The following is a 25679-nucleotide window of genomic DNA, read 5'->3' as shown; positions in this document are numbered from 1 at the left end:
CAAACGTTTGAACGTAGTGTCTATTGATTTATGAGAAATTATTTGTGATTTAGATGGTACCTATGCTTGTCCGGATCTCAATCTCAAACTGTAATTTGTGACTTGCCCTGAAACAAACATGAATAAAAACACCAGTCTTTCATGACATCCCATGGCAGCTCTGCACAGCAGCTTGAGAAAATCCAATGCAGCATCATACATTTTGGTCATTCACAACAATAATAGGGATGTGACTGTGTTCAATGCATGGTGGATTTAAATATGTGGTGGCTTTGTATCTCTGGTTCACTGTAGCTGTTTTTTGTTTTTTTTGGAGAGCTGTAAGAAAGGATCCAGCGAGGGATGTACTTCTCAACGAGGCAAAGAGAAGAGCTGTCATGTTCAGTCTGAGAGATGAACAGAGACTCTTTTTTTTCCCGCACAGTCCTTTACATTAATGAGAGACAAAGAGAGCATCACGTCTGCTCACATCTGTCTAGTCTTCCTCAAAAACATGACAACTGTTACTGTGCTTTTTTAAAATAAATAAATAAAACTACAACAAAGAATTTGGAGTTGAAAATAACAAATTCAAGAATCGGTATAACAGACTGAAGAATAAAATCAGTATGGGACAATGTTAACTTGACATTGTTATCTAGTGCAAGAGACTCCGCTGTCCCCATACCTTCATATAGTACCATGTTAATAGTGAATAGTGAAAGCAGTCCAATTATGCTTCATTAGGAGGATGCCCCATATAGCCTGAGCTTCCTGTCTTAATGAGGACACATGTGTCTGTCTTGGCTGACAGGGCCGTAGAGAATTTGAGAAGGGTTTTTTTCATTTTAAGCACTGTAGGTTTAAGTATTTGTGGAGGTGTAATCATAGGCTGTATTATCCATGTTAGAAAAATGTTTTGTGATGATGAAAAATCTGGCTCAGGTGTAGAGTTGAAAATAAAAATAAAAAATTAAACTGTTAATTGAACCTAATTAATCTGATGAAAGGTTTTCTATGCAATCAAATAAAAAAAGTTTGATGAACAAATTTATTGTAGCCTTTTTGTATGCTCATTTAGTTATACTGTACTCACTAGATAAAAAGCCTGCTGTCTCTTAAGATGCCTTGTGAATGGTCTGGTTTTCTCAATTATCTGCTTAATTAGGCATTAAGATGTCATTGTTCATTTACGCTGGTGAAACAAAGAAGAGAAAGAAAGAGTGTGGAAGAGAAAGAAAGAGACTAGCCCTATCTCTGATTTAAGCTGACATCTGCCTCTTTTATGCTTTGCAACTTTGCAAAGCACAAGAGCTAATACGTGTTACTGATGCCTGTCCAACGACTATTGTTTTGTCCTTTCCGTGATGTCGAGGACACATACTGAGCCTAGCTGCCATTGCCTCTCACAGCACTATTAGCACTTTTTGATAGTGTGACCGTTTTGTTCATCCCCTGCACACCACTGACTGAGCGTCAAGTTTTCCGGTCGACCTGCTCTAACACTCTTCAGCCCTACTTAGTGTTCTGATCCTTGACTTGAGTTTAATATCCAGCTGGATGAGAGGAAGCGCTCTCAGCTGGGAATTTATTATTGTGCTCACATGCATTAAGAGTTTTGTGTGTGTGTGTGTGTGTGTGTGTGTGTGTGTGTGTGTGTGTGCCTACTTAATCATATTTTGGGGACAAATGTGTACTCAAAAGTGAGAAAAACCTGACAAAAACCTCTGTTTGGGGACGTCTTCATTTGTAAAACTACTACTACTATAAAAATAAAGTAAACAAAGTTATTTTGAAATTGTAAAAATACTGAATGTATTAGTTACGTGAACACGTGTGCGTGTGTGTGTGTGTGTGTGTGTGTGTGAGAGAGAGAGAGAGAGAGAGAGAGAGAGAGAGAGAGAGCTTGTGGATACATCCAAACATGCTTTCTGAATGTAGAGCTTCAGAATGTGCCATAAAAACATTGAAAAAACATTTTATTAATGAATACCACTACCTGCAAAAGTAACTTCTTGGTGGAAAAGCTGAAATTTGGATGTTAAATGTGGTTTAAGTTAGCTGTGTTGCTATTTTTAATTATCATCCTCTGAGATCAACATCCTTAGTTGTTTCTGGAACAAAATGCCTGTCAACCAGACAACATGCCTGTTTTTTTAAATAGCCTTTTAAATAGTTTTTTTATTTTGCACAGCATTTGTAACATCAAGTCCTATATATCTGTAGAACACTTTTCACAATACACATTGTTTCAAAGAAGCTTTACATAGAATCATGATGTTCATGTTTATAATATAATATAATATATTAATGCCTTATCGTTGTCACACCCCTTCGGACTTTTGTTGTGTTTTTTATTCCTCATGTGTTCTGTGACCCAGTTTTCCCGCATGTTAGTTCAGGCGTGTCGGGTTAATTATCCTCATTTGCTCCACTGTATTAGTTGTGTTCTGTTCTCTGTTTGTTTTCCGGTCTACTACATACGTGTTTCTTCTGTCTGTTCTGTTCTGGATTTACCCTTGTGTGGATTTATTAAAGACTATTTGCATTCATCTTCATCTTCTCTGTGCGTTTATCTCACCGTAACAAGACTTTAGTTTCATTTAGTGCTGGGCCATAATATAGTTTATATTTTGCGATGAAACAAGCAATGAAGCAGGTAAGATTTACTATACAGTATATATTGCTTTACTTGAGTGTGCAGATTCCTTGAAGATCATATCAGCATATTAGAATGATTTCTGAAGCATCATGTGACACTGAAGACTGGAGTAATGGCTGCTGAAAGTTCAGCTTTGCTATAACATTAATAATTCAGCCACTGATTGGTTGGATATATGCAGTTGTGCCACTCAGTATGTGTGCCAACCTGTCACTTTTGCCACTGAGGTGGATTTTATTCCCTTCCATATTTATGTGATTCACACTCTCATGCTCAGTTTGTGCAGGTGACTCATTCTGAAGAAGTGAACTCTCATTTGACCAGAGCAGTGGTCTCTCTGCACCTGAGACCTTCCACTCACCCAACACTGGATCACTTTTGCTGCAGTGAGAGCTATTTGTGGCCCTCAGTATGAAGGACCTGTGACTCTATACTATTATCATTAGGCAATCACAGTGACGGGTAAAGCTCGGTTATTGTCACATTGTTTTAAAAAAAGCTCAAACTAAACCGAGATGATACATACTGGACAGACAGACTTCATAGACCTGTAAGGAGACGGTTGTTGGAAATCATTCAAATTCATCTGTGTGGCTTTTAAATAATGCTTTAGGGCCACAGCAGTAAGGCCATGTGTCCAAAAAAGCGTTTTTTTATTTTTTTCAGTTGTTTTCAATGGGAGCATTGCATTTTAAGGATGCCAGGAGCATGACGAGGCACTGAGTGTTTTGTTTTGTTTGTTTTTACACTGAACGCTGCGCACTTAGCATTTTTTTTCTCCCCACTAAGAGTTGTAGATTGTTCAACTTTGGGTAAAACGAAGTGCTCATCACTGTCATTTTCTGTCCAGTCACAGTGGAGAATGGGTGGGACATATTCCACTCCGACCAACTGCCACATCCTCAACAAGACAACAAGAACCACACAACAATGCAACAAAACTATTTACTTTATATTGTCAACCTTTTTTTCATAAATAAACTATCCACAAAATCAGATACTAGTAGTTACACTATATTCCGTATCATAGCACCCAAAATGCGTTCTCAACTGAAAAAACGCTTTGCCTTAGATGGACTCTCAAAGCGCTCACAGCTAGGTGTTTTCAGCTGGCTATAAATGCTTTGGTGGACACACGGCCTAAGTCCTAATGTCAACCACCTGGCAGGACAATTTAGTTGTTTTTATAAAATGACATAAACATCACACTGTTGCTTAAACTGTCAATATCTCATGCTCTTTTATTGCATCAGACATGATGGACAAAATGAGATGCAGTACTCAGGCAATTTTTTGTGTTTGGGTAATAGGACAAAAAAAAAATTATTTCTGAGGTTGCCGCTGGCTTTTGCTAAATTGGTTTGTTCTCCTGTTGCTGGAGTGATAACAGCTGTTTCAGCCCTGAGAGGCTGCTTAGGACATGACTACCGTTATCCACAGCAAAGAGATTTCCCAGGATCCTCTTTTGCACTTTCAGGGAAGAGCAGACATTATTCTATTGCAAGCAAAATATATGAAACTTCTGGATCATGTGAATGTGTAGGTTAAAATTATTATTAGATTTTTTTATATATTTCTTATTTTTTTATGGAATGTTGCAGTGTTTATTATAAATATTTTTTTTAATTTGTAATGTTTTTTTTTGTTTTTTGTTTTTTATGTGCCCTCATAATCCTTAACCAAAAAAAATCTCTTTTGAGAAAACGTTTCAATCAGATATGTCATAATAGAGAAGAAAAGACAATTGCAGTTTCTATTTCATGCTGACTTTAAAATAGTATATAGTTATAATTATAATTAAATATTATATCATATTTCTATTAAATAATAATAATAATAATTTATTTATAACACATATTCTACAATATATTTTAAATATAATTTAATAATAATAATTATTATTATTATTTGAATAAATACAATATGTAAACTTTATATTATTAAATACAGTAATTAAAATATTATTATACCCTGTGGATTTGTAATGTGTTTGTACAGAGGACTAGAGGCCAAAAGAGTGAGCAGAGCACCTCATTAAAGCAGTGGATGTGGATGTCCTTTACAATTCCATCTACTGCACAGTTATTCAAATACATCAACATGTTATCGGTCATCAACATACACCAAATAACAACAGATGAAAGAGTACACAGGCTCCAAATAATCCACAGGTTCTCTGCTCATGATTGGAGGGATGGAGAAAAGAGAAATAGTGAGTGAGTGAAACAGATTGAGAAGGAAATGGCTATTTAGTCTCCATGGTGCTCCTGGGGGAGTCTACCTGCGGCTGCTCTCAGACTGCAGTTTAAAGCAGGTTTACTCCATAGTGCTGCCTGGCAAGAACCTCTGAGACATGCTGTCACTTAAATAGACTGGCTTCACACATATTAGGTGGAACTGATGTAATTTAGGATGAGCAAAAACAGAAACACTGGAAAGCCAGTTCAGCAGCCCATCTACAAAGAATATAATGTTTCTTCATTGTTATCAATTGAATTTGAAATGAATAATCTCTAATTTCTTCTGTGGAACACAAGAGGAGAACATTAGTAGAATGTCCATACTGCTCTTTTTGTTACAAATACATGCAAAAACCAATGCATGTTTCAGTTTCAGATAGACTAAAGCAATCACTTTTGGAAATGTCATGACCTGGACAATGAGACTGTAGCTTGGCTTCATTCACACTGTAATGCTTAGCATGACTACACTTAGTCTCTGCATTAAGTAAAAACTATAAATTAACATGATTTACCATAAATATATATTGGTATACCATATATATATATTTGGTACTGTACAAAGGGTGTTTTATTTGCTACATATTCTGTTACTAATTTTGTTTACTGCATTATTTGAGTGTCATGTGAGTTACCTTCATGCTATTGTGTGTTTGTATGTATCACTGTCTACTGTATATATAATTATTGGCCCTGTTTTTTGGATGCAGACAAAGATTTTTCTGTTGTCCTCCGTGTATTACCTTGGTAGTTTTCAGTACATTTTAAAGTAGAAAGTTAATTTTGTTTTTCAAGTAGATTTGTATATTGACATTATACCACTTAAATAAAATATACGCTGTAAAATAAGTTGTAAAATATACAGGCATCAATATCCCATCCCATAATACCTGAATAATTGAAAGGGTTTTTTTTTTCCAGTTAATTTCTCGCAACCACAGCTGCTATTTTATTTTTTTGTGTAATTATATTTTTATAGTGTAGCTTCTAGTCTGATTGCAGCTTAGTTGATGCTCAACGAGTCTCATGACATCAGACAAGCTGAACAGTCAATACAGTCATCAGTCATCCCCGCCGAAGGTCTGGTAGGGCCGAACAGACCTGTGGAGATCTGTTTGTGAGATGGTGCCAGGACGGGCAGATGCTGCCAGGATCTTTAGCAGGGCCAGAGAGAACACAGGCTGGCCAGAGATGTTCACATCGTGTTTTACGCCTCTACTCAGGCAAACACAAACCACTGCAGGCGGCCAGTGTGTTCCTGTCATTAGAGGGTCTGATGACATTGCCATGTGCTCCCTGTCATGAGGAACTTTTCAGAACAGGGAAGCAGATGAGTGAGAGAGAGCCGCACACTTCCAATCTGCTTCCAAATTATCACACACGTGGGAAGTGTTGGCGGCCGTGCGGCAAATAGACTTTTTTTTTTTTGCAAATGTGTTACTGATTAAAAACCAAATGTTTTTGTTTTTATTCTGTATTGGAAACTTTTTACCAGAACATTTATGTTACTAATTTTGAAATGACAAATTAGAGTTAAAGAGCTCAGATGGCACTTTTCATTATATTACAGTTTTTCATCAGATCAAATAACTGCAGCCATGGTGAGCATAAGACTGGAATCCCCCCCAAAAAAATTTGTTTATCTTTTTATCAGTTTTGTTACTTTTTAATGATAGAAAAAGAACAGTAAATGATGCGTGGAAGAAGATGGAAAGGAGTGTGACTCTTACTTGCGTCGCTTTCAAGTACATCAGTGTGACTATCTCAGATAGCATTGCACATTTAAAACCCCATGAGCAAGGCACTAAAACTCTGTTCAGTCAGCCAATATATTGCTGCAATTATTGTTTAGTCATTTAGAATGAAGTCATATGCCAAGTGATATCAAATAAAAGTAATGAATATGTTCTGCTGATGCTTGTTTCCAGGAAGCCAATTCAAAATATGTTGTAGATGAATGAGCACAGGATATTAACATTGTATGAATTGACAAAAACAATGTGAAACCATTCAAGACAAGTGCATATGATATGGTGAGGATCTCGATTCAGTGTGCCATATGTCTTTGGTAATAGCTAACACAGAAGGAAGCAGCCCCCCACCTTCATTTCCCTTTTTCACTGTCTCTCTCTCTCTCTGTCTCTCTCTGTCTCTGTCTCTGTCTCTCTCTTTCTCTGTGTGTGTGTGTGTGTGTGTGTGTGTGTGTGTGTGTGTGTGTGTGTGTGTGTGTGTGTGTGTGTGTGTGTGTGTGTGTGTGTGTGTGTGTGTGTGTGTGTGTCTCCGGGTCCACAAAGCTCAGCCCAGACAGAATTAATGTGCAAGTCACAGAGGAAGCGGAGCCATGTGATAAGAACACCCCCTATATTACATCAGAGCTTCTCACTGCAGCATCTGTTATAGACATGTCACAATCATTATTGCTTAGCACCAAGTGTGTGACTTTTATATGCGGTGCAGAGAGAGCAGTTTAAATTAGTGTGCCTGTGTTAAATATCACCTACTCTTTATAATATGTAATTTGCTTGTTTATTTCATGGTATGTGACTTCTGAATGAGATGGTATCTATATATCTGACAGATGAAGTGTTTATGTTTATGCTGGATGTTAAGTGTGTCATAGTGCATGTGATGTAGGCCAGTGGTCACAGACACACACACACACACTAACACACATGCTGGAGGAGTTGGCACCCTGCACTGCTTGTGGGCTGTTGCATCGTGGGGCAGGCAGTTTGGGTGATGGCCATGCCTATCACTCCTACTCCCCCTGTGCCCCTCAGGCGGCCCCTGCTGGGATTTGGGCCTTGGGCAGCGAACAGACTGCAACTTCAATCTGTTTAGTTGCGGGACTAAAACGTGAGGCCCGGAGCTGCAGTGAAAAATAACCTCAGCCAGGGCAAAATAGCAACAAAAGAGTTTGATACAGCACTAAAATACACAGGGAAACCTGGTTCAAAACAGACTGAGGCTATTTTGCCACCAACAGGAAGAGGAAAAGTTATTCAGCGTTCAAGGCAGCAGAGATAGAAAAGCGCCCTGCTGTTTGGTAAATGTCAGCAAGAACCTTTGTGCGCATTGATTATCTGCCCCTTCAGTTACACCATCCGCGCCATTTCAAGTCCAGTGATGCATATAAAAATGTTTACTAATTGCTTCTCAGAAGTGAATAATAAAACCAGTGAGATGTTGACAATGCGACATGCTTGATGTCTGTTATTGTAAATCGTGTTCTGTTGTCATCTCCAGTCTGTTCGCAGTTCTCCAAAGGAGTGTATGCCATCATCGGCGTGTACGACAGGAAGACCGTCAACATGTTGATGTCGTTCTGCAGTGCACTACACGTCTGCTTTGTGACGCCCAGCTTCCCCATGGAAAACTCCAACCAGTTTGTTATCCAGCTGAGACCTGAACTGCAGGACGCCCTGGTGGGCGTAATCGAGCACTACAGGTGGTCAAGGTTCATCTACATGTACAGCTCAGAGTCTGGTGAGACCTGCTTTTTATGCTCTAAATCTTTGGATTTTGGGGGAATTTACAAAAAATTAATTGCACCCACTAATAGCTATGTTTATTTGCATGTTTTTATTAGATTTTTATTTGATGTATAGCTGCTTCCATGACCTAGGATTTTCCAAACTAGGCCCTCACGTTTAAAAAAATATATATATTAAAAGATTTTATTTTATAATAATACATATTTTTATTTGAATGTTATTATTAATTATTAAAATGCAATGATGCAATTTTTAAAATAATAATAGTAATAATAATAATAATTATTATCATTATTACAATAATATTAATAAATAATAATAATAATAATAAAAATAATGTTATAATTAATATTTTTGAATTTGAACTTTTTTCACACAGTGTAAGGTGATTGCAAGGGTTGTCATCATATTTTGTGGCCATGGCATCAAAGGGTTTGAAAACCCTTGACATGAACAGAAAGTTTGTCTAACTCTAATAATAATTAGATAATTATTATTAATTCTATAATTCTAATAATTCTATGACGCACTTTAAAAGAGGTATTGTATATTAAGCTTAATTGCATAGAAGGTGCGTCTGAAGCCCTTGAGAATTTAAATACTCATAGTGTAGTGCTTTTGCAACATATTTAGTACTTGGTAAAAATGGTTTTTGTGTGCTTAGTGAATAAGATTTTTGCTGAAATAGCATGCACTAAACTGTACAAAGAATTTGTCCATTAGAATTCTCTTTTGAAAGTGGCTGGTTGGTTTTCTGAGAACTAGTGTTTACCACCACATTGCTGGTGTGCACATTGAATCAGCTTTTGTTTGTGGTTTGTTTGTGAACATGTTGGTGTGTAATGACAGATATAGACATGACTCATTAGAGAGCTGCCTGCTTGTGTGTTGCTGGGATGAACAATCGTGTTCTGATCTGAGTGGAGGCATCTCTTCAGCTGCTGCGATAAATCCATGGATCGATTCTGAGATCTTCCGAATGCATCGCGATTCTCTCCGGAATCGATTCTGAGTTTAGATTTTAACAGCAGATGGTGCTCTAATCTAGTTTTTATCCAGACAATCAAATGTTCATGAAGAAGAGTGCTGAAGAGTGCTTGTGCGTTCAGCAGAGTCATGTAATTTTACCTCGGCCCAGAATGCTTTTATGACGCAAGATTAATGTTAACACAGCCCACTGTGAACACCTTTGTAATTTGCTTAAACCTTTTCAAATTTTATGAATGATTATTTTAGGTTCAAAGGATTTGGAAACAAACAGAGTATGGCTGTTTCATTCAGCGCCATCTGCTTTTCTCAGAATCAATGCTGAATCATTTATCAATTTGCGATGCATTGATTTATTTTCCCAGTCCTAAATTCTCTTCCTGCACTTAGAGCTCATTTGTGTATCTTTCTCAATGGGGATCTGCCAGAATTAACCATTGTGCCAGAGTGAAATGTATCCAGCTGAAAATACCAATTTTAAAGCACCCACACACAGTTTCATTGTCATTCCAAGAAGGGTCCAAAATTACCTCATATTTCTTACAAGCCACGTTTTGTTTTTTTAATGTTTTTTTAACACACACATGAAAAAAATGAAGAAAACAATTTGTTCATCCATTAACATCATTCTGAACGGCAGAATTATTAAGTATTGAACATTGAAGAATCAGACTCAGCCATAATAATTTTGTTCATTATATTTTTAGTTATAGTGGCTTAATTTTTTTGTGAAATATGTTTCACATACAAACCCAATTCCAAAAAAAGTTGGGACACTGTACAGTTTGTGAGTAAAAAAGGAATGGAATAATTTACAAATCTCATAAACTTATATTTTATTCCCAATAGAATATAGATAACATATCAAATGTTGAAAGTGAGACATTTTGAAATGTCATGCCAAATATTGGCTCATTTTGGATTTCATGAGAGCTACACATTCCCAAAAAGTTGGGACAGGTAGCAATAAGAAGCCGGAAAAGTTAAATGTACATATAAGGAACAACTGGAGGACCAATTTGCAACTTATTAGGACAATTGGCAACAAGATTGGATATAAAAAAAAGCCTCTTAGAGTGGCAGTGTCTCTCAGAAGTCAAGATCACCAGAGGATCACCAATTCCCCCAATGCTGCGGCGAAAAATAGTGGAGCAATATCAGAAAGGAGTTTCTCAGAGAAAATTTGCAAAGAGTTACAAGAGTTGAAGTTACAGTATCATCATCTACAGTGAGTGCATAAAATCATCCAAAGATTCAGAGAAAATGAACAATCACTGTGCGTAAGAGTCAAGGCTGGAAAACCTTACTGGATGCCCGTGATCTCCGGGGCTCTTAGACGGCACTGCATCACATATAGGAATGCTACTGTAATGGAAAACACAACATGGGCTCAGGAATACTTCCAGAAAACATTGTAGGTGAACACAATCCACCGTGCCATTTGCCGTTGCCGGCTAAAACTCTATAGGTCAAAAAAGAAGCAATATCTAAACATGATCCAGAAGCACAGGAGTTTTCTCTGGGCCAAGGCTCATTTAAAATGGACTGTGGCAAAGTGGAAAACTGTTCTGTGGTCAGACGAATCAAAATTTGAAGTTCTTTGTGGAAAACTGGGACGCCATGTCATCCGGACTAAAGAGGACAAGGACAACCCAAGTTGTTATCAGTGCTCAGTTCAGAAGCCTGCATCTTTGATGGTATGGGGTTGCATGAGTGCATGTGGCTTTGGCAGCTTACACATCAGGAAAGGCACCATCAATGCTGAAAGGTATATCCAAGATCTAGAACAACATATGCTCCTATCCAGACGTCGACTCTTTCAGGGAAGACCTTGCATTTTCCAACATGACAATGCCAGACCACATACTGCATCAATTACAACATCATGGCTGCGTAGAAGAAGGATCCGGGTACTGAAATGGCCAGCCTACAGTCCAGGTCTTTCACCCATAGAAAACATTGGGCACATCATAAAGAGGAAGATACGACAAAGGAGACCTAAGACAGTTGAGCAACTAGAAGCCTGTATTAGACAAGAATGGGACAACATTCCTATTCCTAAACTTGAGCAACTTGTCTCCTCAGTCCCCAGACGTTTGTAGACTGTTATAAAAAGAAGAGGGGATGACACACAGTGGTAAACATGGCCTTGTCCCAACTTTTTTGAGATGTGTTGATGCCATGAAATTTAAAATCATCTTATTTTTTCCCTTAAAATTATACATTTTCTCAGTTTAAACATTTGATATGTCATATGTGATACGTCATCTATCATCTATTCAGAATAAAATATTGAAATTTGAAACTTCCACATCATTGTTTTCTGCTTTCATTCACAATTTGTACAGTGTCCCAACTTTTTTGGAATCAGATTTGTATGTTCTGCCACATGTTTTCGGAAAAACAATCTGAAATATTTGACATTCTGAATAAATCCTGATGTAAAAGCCTAAATTTTGTTAAAAGTTAAGAAGACACACAGATGGTTCTTTGGTACAGTTGTCTTATTTAAAACACACATCTTTTACATCAAGGAGAGTCAAACTGTTGTTCTAATTTGATTCAAATTAGACCGTCTAACTAATTTGATTTAAAAGATTTCTTATGTTGCAGTTCCTAAGAAAGTTACCAGCCAAGTGATGACTAACCCAATTTTTTAGCTGCATTTGGCACCCGGTGAATGTTAATTTTAGACCCTGTTGCCATGTACCATCCCACGGCACAGCAATACAGGAATTTTGAATGCCTGTCTCTTCTAACTTCAAAATAAATACCTGAAATTCCCAGATCTGCTCTAGAAAAGTCACAGGCATCTGGTGCTGCTCCCTAAGCATGTAGAATCTGACACACCTGTCAGCATCAGGTGTGCTTTCCCCCCATAGCCAATCAGCTGTAGTGTCCCCATTACATGTCACCATCTGCCACAGACATTCAGCTCAGCCGACCATGATGGGAGCATGACTCGATCTGCATAATACAGGTCTTTTTTACGAAATGTAGTTCCCTACAATGATCTCACCCCCAACTCTCTCCTTTCCGGCTCTTTTTTGCCTTGTCGCTGTCAGTTCTGTCATCGCTCTACTATGCACACAATAGGTTTGATGGCTGCCTTTATGCACGCCACGAGTGTCTCTGTGATGGTTTTATCCTGTGAAAGTGCTTAGGGCTCTGGGTTAAGATTGTAAGATAATTTACTTTGTGACTGAGAGGAACCAAACCAATTCGTATCACCAGCCTATTGTTGCCTAGATACAGTGCTAAACTGTCTACAGGGTTATTTTAAGCCTTTTAAGGACGTACATGTGAGAGTGTTTGTAGCCCGTATGTGAACCAAGCCATGGCGTCATGTACTGTTTTCCTTGTAGATGTAGTACTCCATTAGTGTCACACCAGCCCAGATGAGTGAGAATGAGGCTAAGGAGAGATGTCTTCCCCCGCTGGCCCTGTTCTCTGTGTGCATCGAGAGCCATTTGTTGAGCCTGCTGGGAGTGTGAGCTCCTTAATGTCAAATCATCCTGCAATCTTAAAGTGGTCCAGCTTTACTCACACTGAGTCAAGCAGGAAGCAACACTGGCTCAGATGCAGACGAGTCAAAGGGCAAGTGCTCAAAACAGAGGCGGACAGAAGCAGAGGAGGAAATCAATATTCCTTGCTTCTGCTGTCAATTTGTGCTTTCTTTCCTTTTGGAATCCTACTATTTTTGACTTGTTTTACAAACTACACTGCAAATATGATTTGCTGTCTAGTTGGACGGCTTCAAGAACTTTCTTTGATTGCTTACTTACCGTAATGTTTTATACTTGTCGCTTAAATGTCCTCATTTCAGCTTCAAAAAGGTAACAAATGCACCATTTAGTTATCACAAGCATATCCACCTTTCCCTCTGAAACAACTAAATCTATTCTATGTCAGATTCTAACTTCCATTGACCTGTTCAAGTCTCCATTGGAACCCATGTTAATACTGGGTAAAAAGAGCAACTGAATTAATTCAACAAAACCTTTTTATATAATGCTAAAAATAAAAATGAGCTCTGGGTCAAGCTGTTCTGTTGATGGTTTCCACAATAACAGCAATGAAATAAGAAAATTCCTAGAAATTACAAATTTTAAGCACCACCAAACCTGAAAAGAATGTCTGTGTGCATTGCATTCTACAAAAAGCCTTCTGAACCTGATATCAGATTTTTATTTTGTTTTATTTTATTTCACTTTCTTATTTTATTTGTCCCTCATCTGATACATATAAATTGTTCAATTCTCTAAAAAGTGAATAAGAGGTGAATAAGAATTAATGCATTTTCATGAAATAATGCTTTATGTAAGTGTTATCTAGTCCCTGTAGTGCACAGAAAGACACAGTTCTGACACAGATGCTGCTTATGCAGATGCTGATTTATTTTGTGCTCCATCCCAGCCCATAAATTAAATAGGCCTATTTATTCTTGTTATCTCTGCTGTGGGATCCATTGGTTCCATAAATTATAAAGCGTGCATCTTTATTGTTGATCTCCTTTTAATTACAGCTCATGCAGCAGCTGTGTGGTGTTGCATTAAACAAAGACTGTAAAATTTGAGTGCATGCATTTTTACTTTGGGTGCTGTTCAAAACATAAAACAAACCTGAGTCCATTAAACATTTCATAAGCAATTTCCCATATAAATCCTTACAGGGGAGTTACTGTATTTATGTTTCTTTGTAGAGGCTGGCACAATTTACTAGATGCCATAGACTTTCAGGAGCAAGATTTAAAAAAATAAAAATAAAAGGTTGGAAAGGTTTAGATGAGTTTGGAGGAGCTGACCATGAGAACACAAGAAGCAAACTGCTCTCAATGGCAGCATAATAAGAGCAATCATGTACGCTTGTACTTTCAACTGTCATCATGTCATGGGATCATATGATCCTTGAAAACTTATCGGTTCTTATGTAAGAGATGAGGCTGGTGTTATGTGCAAAAACTGTCACTCTGTTCCAAACTCTAGTAAGCTGCCTCCATAAGCAGCATTCTAGGGCATCATAAGTGTGTTCTTGATGTGAAGACTGCTTCAAAAAGTTAGTAGTATTACTTTATAACAATATCATGCATAATATCTTTACTTTTTTAAGAAATTACTTTTACTTTGTTATAAAATATTTATATTTAAATAAATGCTGTTATTTTAAACTTGCTATTCATCATATATGTTCTTTCAAAACATTTCATCAACCCAAAACCTTTGAATGATGTGCTTATGCACATGAAAATAGTATAGTTTTGGAAGGGGGGCCCTCTCCCGAGGAGCATAGTATTTAGGGGTCCTTGGCGTTAAATAGTTTTAAAATCTCTGTTTCTGTAACTGCTGGTTGCAGAAGAGAGGAAATGGGATCTGTATCCAGCAATCTTTATTCAGAAACTAACATAAAACTCCAGAACAGGAACAACAAAACCAACTTAACAAGACGTAGAACTGACAGTGAACTGAAAGAACAGGGCATAAATAGACAGGACAAACAAAGAGAGAAACTAACTAAACACACCTGGGGCCTATACCATGAAGCTAGATTAGCTGGCTAGCCACATAAGTTTCAGGTTAGTTTGCACCAATCCTGGGTTTTAGGTAGCACGTAAGTGGCTTGGCTTTTAGTGGCATTCACTGCCATAGTAACTTACACTCCATGGCTAACCGGGGGAGTGTACTGTTCTGGGTTAGAGATCTCAAACTGAAGTTGGACCAATCAGATGTGAGAGAAGTGACACATGTCTGACACAAAGTCACTCCAGTTTATCTTGCTCCAAATTAAAGTTCACTAATGCTAAAAAAAAATTCTGGCTTTAATGATAATTACTGAGTCATTTTATGATCTATATAATTATTATGATTCATATTATTAGCATTACTTATCTATTGCACACAAGCAATTTTAGTTTAACATTTATTATAAATTGTTTATTTTAAATAAATATTAATGTATACAGATCATGTGATATAAATAAGCTGTATATATAAATTTAAAAAATAAAAATAATTCTGACCTTACATGTTCGAGTCTCTATCACGTTATATTTTCAAATGTAGAAACTAACTTTCACTTATTCTACATTAGTTTCACTTATCACTGCACTGACAGAGCAAGATAATTTATTTTTTTGTCCTCCTTCATTTTTCATATGACGTTTAAATTTGTCATATTCTTCAATCTCTTAACCTTTAGCAAAACCTTAAACCTTTAGTTTTGAATCTCGCTGGGTCTCTTGCGAGAAGTAAATCAAACTTGCTTTGTGTTGCAAGGCTTGTGATTGGCTGTTCGTCAGTGATGTCACACATTCATGTGCGCGTGCTCCACAAACTCAGGATCAAAGCCTGAGTTGACAAAGAAAGTTGATGATCAGCATCATGGTACCAAAAAAGCTGGATTGGATAGGTTTGGTTTTGTCAACTCAAAACTAATCCTGTAACTCTGAATTTGTTCAGTTACCATCATGGTACAGGCCCCAGAACTGAGGAACCTGATCAAATCAGTAACCAGAGAAACAAACAGGGAGAGAACGGAGGAGAACTGAACTAATAAACATTCAAACAAAGAACTTCATACCTGAACAGAATCGAGAAACAGAATAAAAACAGAAAAAAAAAATTCTAAACCAGAACTAACAAACTAAAATGGTGACAGTATCTGAGTATCATGCCATTAGCTGAGCAACGTTAGGAACACTTATGAAGGTGCTGTACATAGCAGACAGTGATTCATCACAAGTTTGGAAACAGATTGTGTTTTTGTGATTTGTGGTGTTGAAATATTGCCTTTAATAATTGCTACTAAGCGCTTTTTTTTTTTTTTGATCTAGAGGGATTTTTGTTGATGTTGAGGGAGAAAGCTGATTGGTCCCTTGGTGTTGCACACATGCATCCATCGTCTGTGGAACCAATGCCAAGATCAGTGTCTCCACCAATCAAACCCCATTTCCTGTCTGTGAACAGTTTGGCTCTCACTTTCCACTGTCCTGTATCTTCTTGGCTGTTTTTTCTGCATTCACAGCCAATAAAATGGCATTCAGATAGTCAGAGGTGGCTAGAGATAACAGAGTGTCGATGCTATAGTTCTCAAAGCTCCTGAGCTGCTTTAGAATGAATTCCTGATTAATTAACTTACCAGCACATCATAATTTACACATTACTAATGGTTAGGAGTCTGACTCATAACCCAAAGGTTGTGGGTTCGAGTCTAGTGCCGGTAGGGATTGTAAGTGGGGGGAGTGAATGGCACCGAACCCCCGGGCGCCGCAACAAAAAGTGGCTGCCCACTGCTCCGGGTGTGTGTTCACTGCTGTGTGTGTGCACTTTGGATGGGATAAATGCGGAGCACTAATTCCGAGTATGGGTCAGCATACTTGGCCACATGTCACATCACTTTTTATGCCCAGTTCACACTACAGGATTTTAAGTCCGATTTAAGCCCAATTTGCTAGTCAATGGATTTGCCGACAGCTCGAGCCGTGATCGGGGGGAAATCAGTGATCAGTGCTCGGCAATCTTTATGTGTTCTAGTAATATATTTACGAATTGCAGTGAGATCGAGTTGGACCATGTAAAAAGTCCACACGCTGCATTTAAATAAACACATTTTGAGTGGTAATGACAGTCATACGTCATTTCATGATGTCAGATGCAACGCGACATGTCATTATTTTTATGCCCGCTACAGGGCATTTAACTTTAAAACGTAAATATAGGTTGTAATAAGATGCTTGCACAGATGTCTTATAGGGTCATTTTTTTGTTGGAGGACAGTGTAGTTGTTTTGTATCATTCCCGTTCCACTTCTCATGTGTTTCCATGAGAAAAAGTGGTTTGGGGAGCAGAGTCATAGGGTGACAAAGTTGTTGTCAGTGCGTGTAGTGTGTGACCCCCTGTTGTGGATCATTTATGTAGTGTAGTGTAGTGTAGTGTGAACACCACAACAATTGGTGACAAGACAGACAGCAAGTCATGTAGTCTGAACAGTACAGCGATCTGTTGACATTTTAAGTTGTGTGGTGTGAACTAGGCTTAATTTGCTTGTTTAATACAAAATGAAAATCGTAATTTCTAATAAATGTCAAAAATGAATAATTTTGATAACTGATTACAGTACCTCAACTGTTTGGAGATCTGCTAACCTAATTTTGGTCATTTGTATTCTAGGACTGTCAGTTCTGCAGAAGGTTCTGGACACAGCAGCAGAGCATAACTGGCTGGTGACCTCCGTGAATGTGGAGACAATGACAGAAGCATCCTTCCTCAAAGTGTTCCAGGAGCTGGACAAAATGAAGGAGGGCCAGATCATCATCGACTGTGAGCTGGAGAGACTCACCTCCATCCTGAAGAAGGTAATTGGCTCTCACCAATCTTATTATAGTCATACTGTACATGCTGTCAGGTGCTCCAGATTAATGAGGAATCAAATTTTGGATCCAAATTGAGAATTTTTTTGCTCTTAATGTACTAAGACCACTTAAATATGTCTTTCAATCAAGACAAACAGCTAGTCATAGCTACACAAACAGTCATCTTAAATGCTGCTAATAACCATGCCATTATGTATCAGTAATCATATGAAGGCTTGGAATACTCAACTTAAAATTAGGGCTGACTCTATACCACTTTTTAGAACCGATCCCGATCCGATACCAGAAATTAGTATCGGCCGGTACCAATACCGATCTGATACCAACACAGTTTTTTTTTTTTTTAAATCAGTGTAGAATTACTTTACCTCAGTGTGTTGACCTGATCATCCCTTTTTTGTGTGTTAATCATAATCTATGATAAAAGTACTACTATAAACTAGGTTAGTGGATAATTCAGTATCCAAAAAAACAAAAAGTTACTCTAGAAAAATCATGAATGCACAATAATTTTATAAAATCTAAATATTTAGTGAAAAAAACAAAAACATTTTTGAGGGGATCAAATAAAAGTGAATAAGTGTAGGTAAATCTGATCAAATGTTAAACATTGCTCTTGTATTGTTGTAAAATACATTCATGAAAAACAAGTCTAATATATTTATATATTAATTAATATACTATAAAATTAAAAGACTTTTCTTTTAAATGTATAGCACAGTAATTTGATGTTAATGTTTTGGATATTTAATATTGAAAGGCTCCTATACGGAGCGGCACAAATCGCTTATGCACATCAACTGTGCAGAATGATGCACTTGAAGCAACACGGAGTCACAGCGTTCTGCATAGAAAAGTTTAAAGCACATAGGGAAGAGGATTTTGATGAGTAGTGTATTACATCTGTGCAATAGTCTATTGAGCGTTTTCTTTTAACAGTTTTAAATTTCAGTTACTATGCGCATGAAGAACAATTCATAGTGCTCTCTACTCCAGTGCTGTGATCTAACAGACACCTGGTAGAAATTAACATGCTTTAGAAACAACTCTAAACTCCAGCAAGATATAGTCATTTTATGCAAAACCACTGATCTTTATCTACAGATCAAGTATAATAATAGGAACAGTGAATAATCTTGGATAGATTTTCATCGTCTTGACTGTCGTAACCGAACGCGACACACAGTTGCTGAATGCTGATTGGAGGATGACTGACAGCCGCAGCAGAAAGTAGAGTTTAAGTGAACTTGAATTAAACGACTTAAATATTCATCTGTACCTCACATTAAACTATGAAACGGCTTTAAAACACTTGAAATATAGTGCAAGGAAACTTTATGGTGCTTTATAATGATTTTATGCCTTTTGTGGGGCTTAACAAAGACAATGGGCCCTATCATACACCCAGCGCAATGCGACGCAAGGCGCAGCACAAGTTTGTTTGCTCCGTTTCATCTCGGAGACGCGTTCTGTCTTTGTGCTTGCCAAATTCCGCCGTGTAAATAGTAAATCTGTCATGGCACGAGCGCAACTGGCTCTTAAACGGAATGGAAGATGAGACTCTGATTGGTTTATTCCATGTTACGCCCAAACAACACCCATTACTCATTAAGAGAATAGGGACAACCCGTTTAGACCATGCACCCGGGCCAACCGTTTTTCCGTCGTTAAAATAGCAAAAGTGGATTTGGACACGCCCTGAGTGCACCTGCGCCATGCGCTTTACACTTTTTGCGTTTAGATCATTAAAATAGGGATCAGTCTCATCTGACCGATACCTGATCCACCAGAAAATGCCAGTATCGGAGCGATGCCGATACTGAATATCAGATCGTTGCACCCCTAATTAAAATGTAATTCAGAACTGGAATACTTGGATGAAGCCTGTGGCCACTCTAATCAGATGAAGTGGCCTGTGCAACAGTACCAAGAATGCTCTCTCTCTCTCTCTCTCTCTGTCTCTCTCTCTCTATCTCTTTCTTTCTCTCAAAAAGCAGCAAGGACGGAGCAGATAAATGACACTGGGCTGACATTTGGGGTTGACAGCGGAGACATAGTGACCTGTCACTATCTCTGTCACCTCTCTCCGCTGCCTGGAGGAGGAGGAAGCATCCTGTTACTGTAATTAATAAGAGTGTGCCTTTTCTTCCCTTTCTCTCCTTTCCTTTATTTCATGATTCAAACAGAAGACCCTCGACAGGTCGTGTTGTGTTATTGATAGCACGGTGGCCACAGTTAAGGCTCTTGCATCATTTGGTGGCAATTTGCACAGAACGCCTAGACAGATTTTTCCTCTCTGAAAGCGATCATCCATCACTATGCTTCCACCAATCATACCGTAAAACTACATAGGTGGAATTCTTCCCCACTTTCATTCACATTCTTTCACTAACATCAGGGGCCAGGCGGTTTAATAAAGGAAAAAGTCTCTGTGCATGGTTTTCATCCCCTTCTTCGCATGAAAGATGTGTGGAGCTTTTTAGTTAGGAATATATTTAAAACCTCATTAAGTAGTTTGCTTAACACAATTTTATTTCTTTGTGTATTTCCCTTTGAAATAGGAAGTTACAGCATGGCATATCAAAGGGCTTGTCCTTTTTTCAGATAGCCAACATTGTTATTGTTAACTAAAACTATTAACTATTGTTTTTATTAATTGAATTAAAGCTGAAATAAAATTAAATAATAATATTAGATGAAAAACATACACTTTAAATAACAATGAAAGTCAATAGCCATTAGTTTATCACAGCCCAGGAAGACTATGATTTTCTTAATTTATTTGTAATACCATATATTCATATGGTATTACAAAGAGGGGACAGTTTCATTTCTAGAGTGCTTTTTATTGAAATACTGAGTATATACCCTTAGCAAGAGATGGAGTCATCAATATTTTTGGTCCACTTTCCAGGATGTGCTTCTGCTACAAGTTTTTGGAACATACTTTCAAAAAGCTTTTACAGAAATGGACTAAAGCCACAAAACGAATCCCTGTGGGCTTCAGTGTCATTTCTGTGTTCTGCATTAATGGGATAGTATCCAAAAATTTTGTCATAATTTACTCCCCTAGATGTTGGTTATTTCTTCTGTGGAACTGCATGAAGGTGAGTTTTATTTTTTGGGTGAACTATGCCTTTAATGTTGATCCCGCATGGAAACACAAGATGATCAAGCAGTGTCCTTGTCAGTAGTGTTCCCTGCCCTGGACTGGCCTGCCGGATTAAATCTTATTTGGGTCACCATTAATAACTAATGCCACTGTCTGTCATGGCCAGAAGCTATCACTGTCAGCTTTCACAACTTCGATTTACAGAGAAGTGTGTGAGAGAGCTAGTTACTGTACATACATACCTTTTGGTCACAGAAGTGTGCATTCATGGTCGCTCATTGTTATTTCTAAGCACATGCAGAGGATTTCCTTTAATTGAAGCCATCATAACAGTTTGATGGTGTCAAAGTCTTTGGTACTCACTGACACTGCACACTACGCGCTCGTGTACATCCACACAGGTTAAAGCTGTGACCCAAACAGAACTGAGAGCACTGCTAATGTGTTCCTCCCCCGTATGACTCATTGTTTTTCACCACTGTTGTACTCTCCATGCCTGCAGAGGCTTTGTTATCTCTATAGCCACACAAAAGAAACCCTGCATCATAAATCTTCGATCCTCTCCTCTTTGTAACTTTGAAAACATCTTGATTCTGAAACACCCTAAACTCACTGTAAAGATGAAAGCCCAAGAATGTAGTCATTTTATAGCGATTGCTGGGTGTATCCTTGTAGAAAATGTGCCATTGTTGTTATGATTATTTATTATATATGTTATAGTGTTCTTGTAGTTCAATCGGTAGAGCACTGCGATATCAAGCGCAAGGTTGGGGGTTCGATCTCCCGGGAACACATGATATGATATGTAAAAATTGATAGCCTGAATTTAGCGTCTGCTAAATGCATAAATTTAATTTAATTCATTAATTCCTTCATTCATGCATTGACACCATTTTATAAAATTTTGGTGTAGTCTGTTTGAAGTAGGAAACTTTGTATAGTAGGAAAAAAATGTATAGCATGCTTCACAATGCACTGTTGTGCAGCTTAACATAAAATCAGGATGTTAATGTTTTGGATATTTAATATCTTAATGCCTTAGTTGCATTAGGCAGATTAGGGCTGGACAATAATAAAGTTTACATTTTGCAACAATCATTATATAATAATTTTTCAGTAATCATTGTATAAATGGGTTTCCCCAAAAACAGTGCATTAATTTTTTACCTACCTCGACGCTTCTTCCTTGCCCCATATCATATCCTTACTCTCACCAATAGTCAAGAAAAAAAGTCATTTTTAAAAACTCATGCACAAATTAACTACCTACTGATTTAATTGAGGACTTATTAAAAAAGCTTATTTGGAATTATATATAATTATACAGCAAATATTACATTAGAGTGTGATTTATACAGTTTATTAATATTAACAAGGCTTTATAATGCTGTGTACACAACAATTTATACTAACTGCTGTAATTTTTCCCCTTCATTTGTTGGTCTATTTCAGATCATTGAGCTGGGGAAGAATGTGAAGAGCTACCACTACGTCCTAGCAAACCTGGTAAGCTAAAAACACACCACTCATTTCAGCACTATGAGAGATTTCATGACTAATGCTCAGCGTGCGGCTTTCAAATGTCACTGCAACTCTTGATATTACAGGTGATTTGCATATTTTCACTACTGACCAATCGCAAGAATCTGCTCACTATGACTAACTGAGATGTTATATAAACATTGCCTGGAGAACTGCTGTGAATATGAAAAACTACAAGTGGTTTCTGCAGTCCTTGTCTGTAGGTACGCTCAGAATATGAGAATGGAGGGCTAAATTGATGTAAACAGAAATGATGATAATCGCAGCATTAATATGCTGTGGTGTATGTATGCTGCATGGCACACTGCTGAGGATTTTAAATTAAACTGGTCTGGCCAGTTTGTTAGATGTAATTGTAAATGATAAATGATAAAGGTTTCAAAGCAATAAAGAAAGAACTGCCTGGTATTTCCATAATGGCCAAATTTTAATAAGTGAGCAAATTACTCCCAGTGTCCTATTTACACTGTGTTTGCATGTGTGACTGTGTGTGCGTGTACATGAAGGTTCGTATCTGAGTGGTTGTCTGTGTAAGCTTCCCCTCTGTGTCCAAGCATTTTGGGTGAAGGCTAGTTTCTATAGTAACATCATCAACTCACCACATTGACAGACACACATGCACAGAGCGAAAAAAGATACAACTCCATTCACTCAGTCAAGAGTTATGGACATCTGAGAGGAGAGACTAAGGTGGGGAACTGATGATTTTAAAATTAAACACAATCTTCATTTCAGCAATCCAGATATTGATTCTTAAAATCTAAAAGACTGATATTTTACTCCAAGCCTATTTTCAGAGGATCCTATTTTTAGAGGATTTTTGTGTACAGCACTAAAGTATGATTCACCAAAAAAAAAAAAAAAACTGGTAAGGTGTAGTGTGCAAAAAAGGTATGTTGTCAATAGAATAGAGATTTATATAGCACAGGTCACACAGAAATCCTTTTGATAACCAAGTAGCTTGATGTAACACAGACAGAGGCTGTCCAGGTTATATTACTGCATGTTTAGGAGACACATCCCTCAAATATCAAATTCTACATATACATCAACTGTTGTGATTTGCCCAAAAGCTTGCATTCCTTAAATCATTCACTTGGTTTACAGTGAGGATCAGATGGGCAAAAGCCCTGACTGTAATTCTAGAGTGGGAGGACCACCTACGCCTGAAATCGAGAATAATCAGGCTGAGCTGAGAGAACAAGACTGGAAAATACTGACGAAATCCATCAAAAAGGACATCATCACCAGGAAACATTCTCAGTTCCATGTCACTGTTGCTATGAGAGCAGATAGTCGACATGAGAGGAAATAAAAAATAAAAATGAAAACGACAAGGCCAATCATGAGAGAGCTGTAGCAGTGCTTCAGAAAGCAGCTCGACATCTGAATTGACTCCTGGCCCCATTTCTCCATCTCTGGATTTGTTATAGACTTCTAGTGTCTTCTGGTGTGTTTAACCAGGCAGACAGGTTACAAGCTGCACTGTTTACTATTTTACCTTATCTGGTACCTTAATCCCCCCCCCCCCAAAAAAAGATAGATAGATAGATAGATTTAATTTAGTATAAATACTCTTTTGTTTGGTGAATGAGCTCTTGCTTGCCTCCAAAGACTGAGGGAAGATCTTGACTGAGGGAAGAATATGCCATGTTTCAGATTTGAGAGCTTGTGATGACATGCGTCCCACTTGTGCACTCAGTAACAGCCCCACATAATATATGTGCAGTGATGCAGACAGCCTGCGTATCTCTGAAAGCCTTGTTCACTCTCACCGTAGAGAGTGATGAGTCTGTGAAACAAGGTTGCGTGATGCTTTAGCCCTGAGGCCAGCCGTGTGATAGCACTTCCCTGCAAGTAATGATTTGAGGTTACAGGAGTTTTTGAGCTGTCCCTGTGGAATGGTTGGTTTCAATAGGGAGACTTTATATTGGTTAGGGATATATATATATATATATATATATATATATATATATATATATATATATATATATATATATATATATATATACAGTAATATTTCTGTGAAATATTATTACTGTTTAAAATAACTATTTTCTATTATTTTGTTATATTTTACAATTTAACTTATTCCTGATGTCAAAGCTGAATTTTCTGAATTTTCCAGTTTTCAGTGTTACGTGGTCTTTCAGAAATATATGCTGGTTTGCTGCGCAAGAAACATAATTATTAATGTTGAAATCTGGTGTTTCTTAATTTTTTTATTATTATTGTTATTTTTAATTTGATTAATAGAAAGTTCAAAAGACCAGAATTTATTTTGAATTTATGTTTTTCCAACACTTTAAGACTTTAATATCAACTTTGATCAATTTAATGTGACCTTGCTGAATATTTTTTTTTTATTATTGAAATAATAATAAAAAGCTTACTGACTCCAGACGTTTGAATGGCTGCTCATAGTTGCCTTTATATTTTATATTTTATTTTAAGGGGATCATTATATTTTGAGGTTTTTGGCACCACAGTATTTAGGTTGACAGCCCTGCCCTCTCTCTGTTTAAATTAGTGGACAACCGATATGGATCAACACTGGCATATGGGACTTGTTTGTGGTGCCATTTCATTTTTGCCTGTCAGTGAGGATGTCAGGACGTCACATGATTGATTGCCCAGTCGACAAATGTGACAAATGTCTCAAGATTTATATCCTACAGTCTGACATAAAAAACACTGATGTTACACGATCTGCCATGTGTACTGTACAATCATGCGCTTCTGACAAGCAACAAAAGGAGAATAACTCCCTTGAGTTTAAGTATGTGAGAGAGAGGGCATTTGAGGTAAGACAAGCGTGAGGTCATGTTAGCAGCTCAGTGAATCTTGTTTGCTGCCCTATGGAGCAGATGTTCCCAGGGAACACAGGGACACGTTACTGCTCCTGGGGGACAAAGCGAGTTAAGGGATAAAAGATCAAAGATCAACACACTTATAGCCTGACGAGGACTATTACACTTAAAACTGACACACACATGCGCACATCAATATATTTTGTTGTTGAGCCGAACACAAATAACTCTTTATTACCTACACATTTGTATTGAGTTTATACAAATAAATGAACAACTTCATGAAGAATCATGAATTGAAACCTTCCCACTAATTCAGTGGGTTAGAATCAATTCTGGATGGTCTCAGGTACAGATAGTGTTGGCTGCTTTTGGGGCAGCTCATTGATTTGTGTAAAAAGGCCTTGAATTTATTAAAAAGAGCCTGTGGGATCAAAGACAGACCTCCGGCAAACTTTCAATAGGCGCCAGCACCACATCGGATA

The 25679-nt window shown here is 37.6% G+C and overlaps 1 protein-coding gene across 5 annotated transcripts in view; it reads left to right on the top strand.

Annotated features, from left to right (window-relative positions):
• The window catches only part of LOC132113667 (glutamate receptor 1-like), a 60852-nt gene that overhangs the window by 4903 nt on the left and 30270 nt on the right, over window positions 1–25679 (top strand). For all 5 annotated transcript variants that reach the window (XM_059521549.1, XM_059521548.1, XM_059521551.1 and 2 more), the window contains exons 3-5: window positions 8128–8367; window positions 17528–17712; window positions 22295–22348. In XM_059521549.1, the coding sequence (XP_059377532.1) occupies window positions 8128–8367; window positions 17528–17712; window positions 22295–22348 (479 nt within the window). The remainder of the gene's footprint in view (window positions 1–8127; window positions 8368–17527; window positions 17713–22294; window positions 22349–25679) is intronic.

This window comes from Carassius carassius, chromosome 33 (genome assembly GCF_963082965.1).
Source record: "Carassius carassius chromosome 33, fCarCar2.1, whole genome shotgun sequence".
Lineage (NCBI taxonomy): Eukaryota > Metazoa > Chordata > Actinopteri > Cypriniformes > Cyprinidae > Carassius > Carassius carassius.
This window is presented reverse-complemented; position numbering and strand designations above follow the sequence as displayed.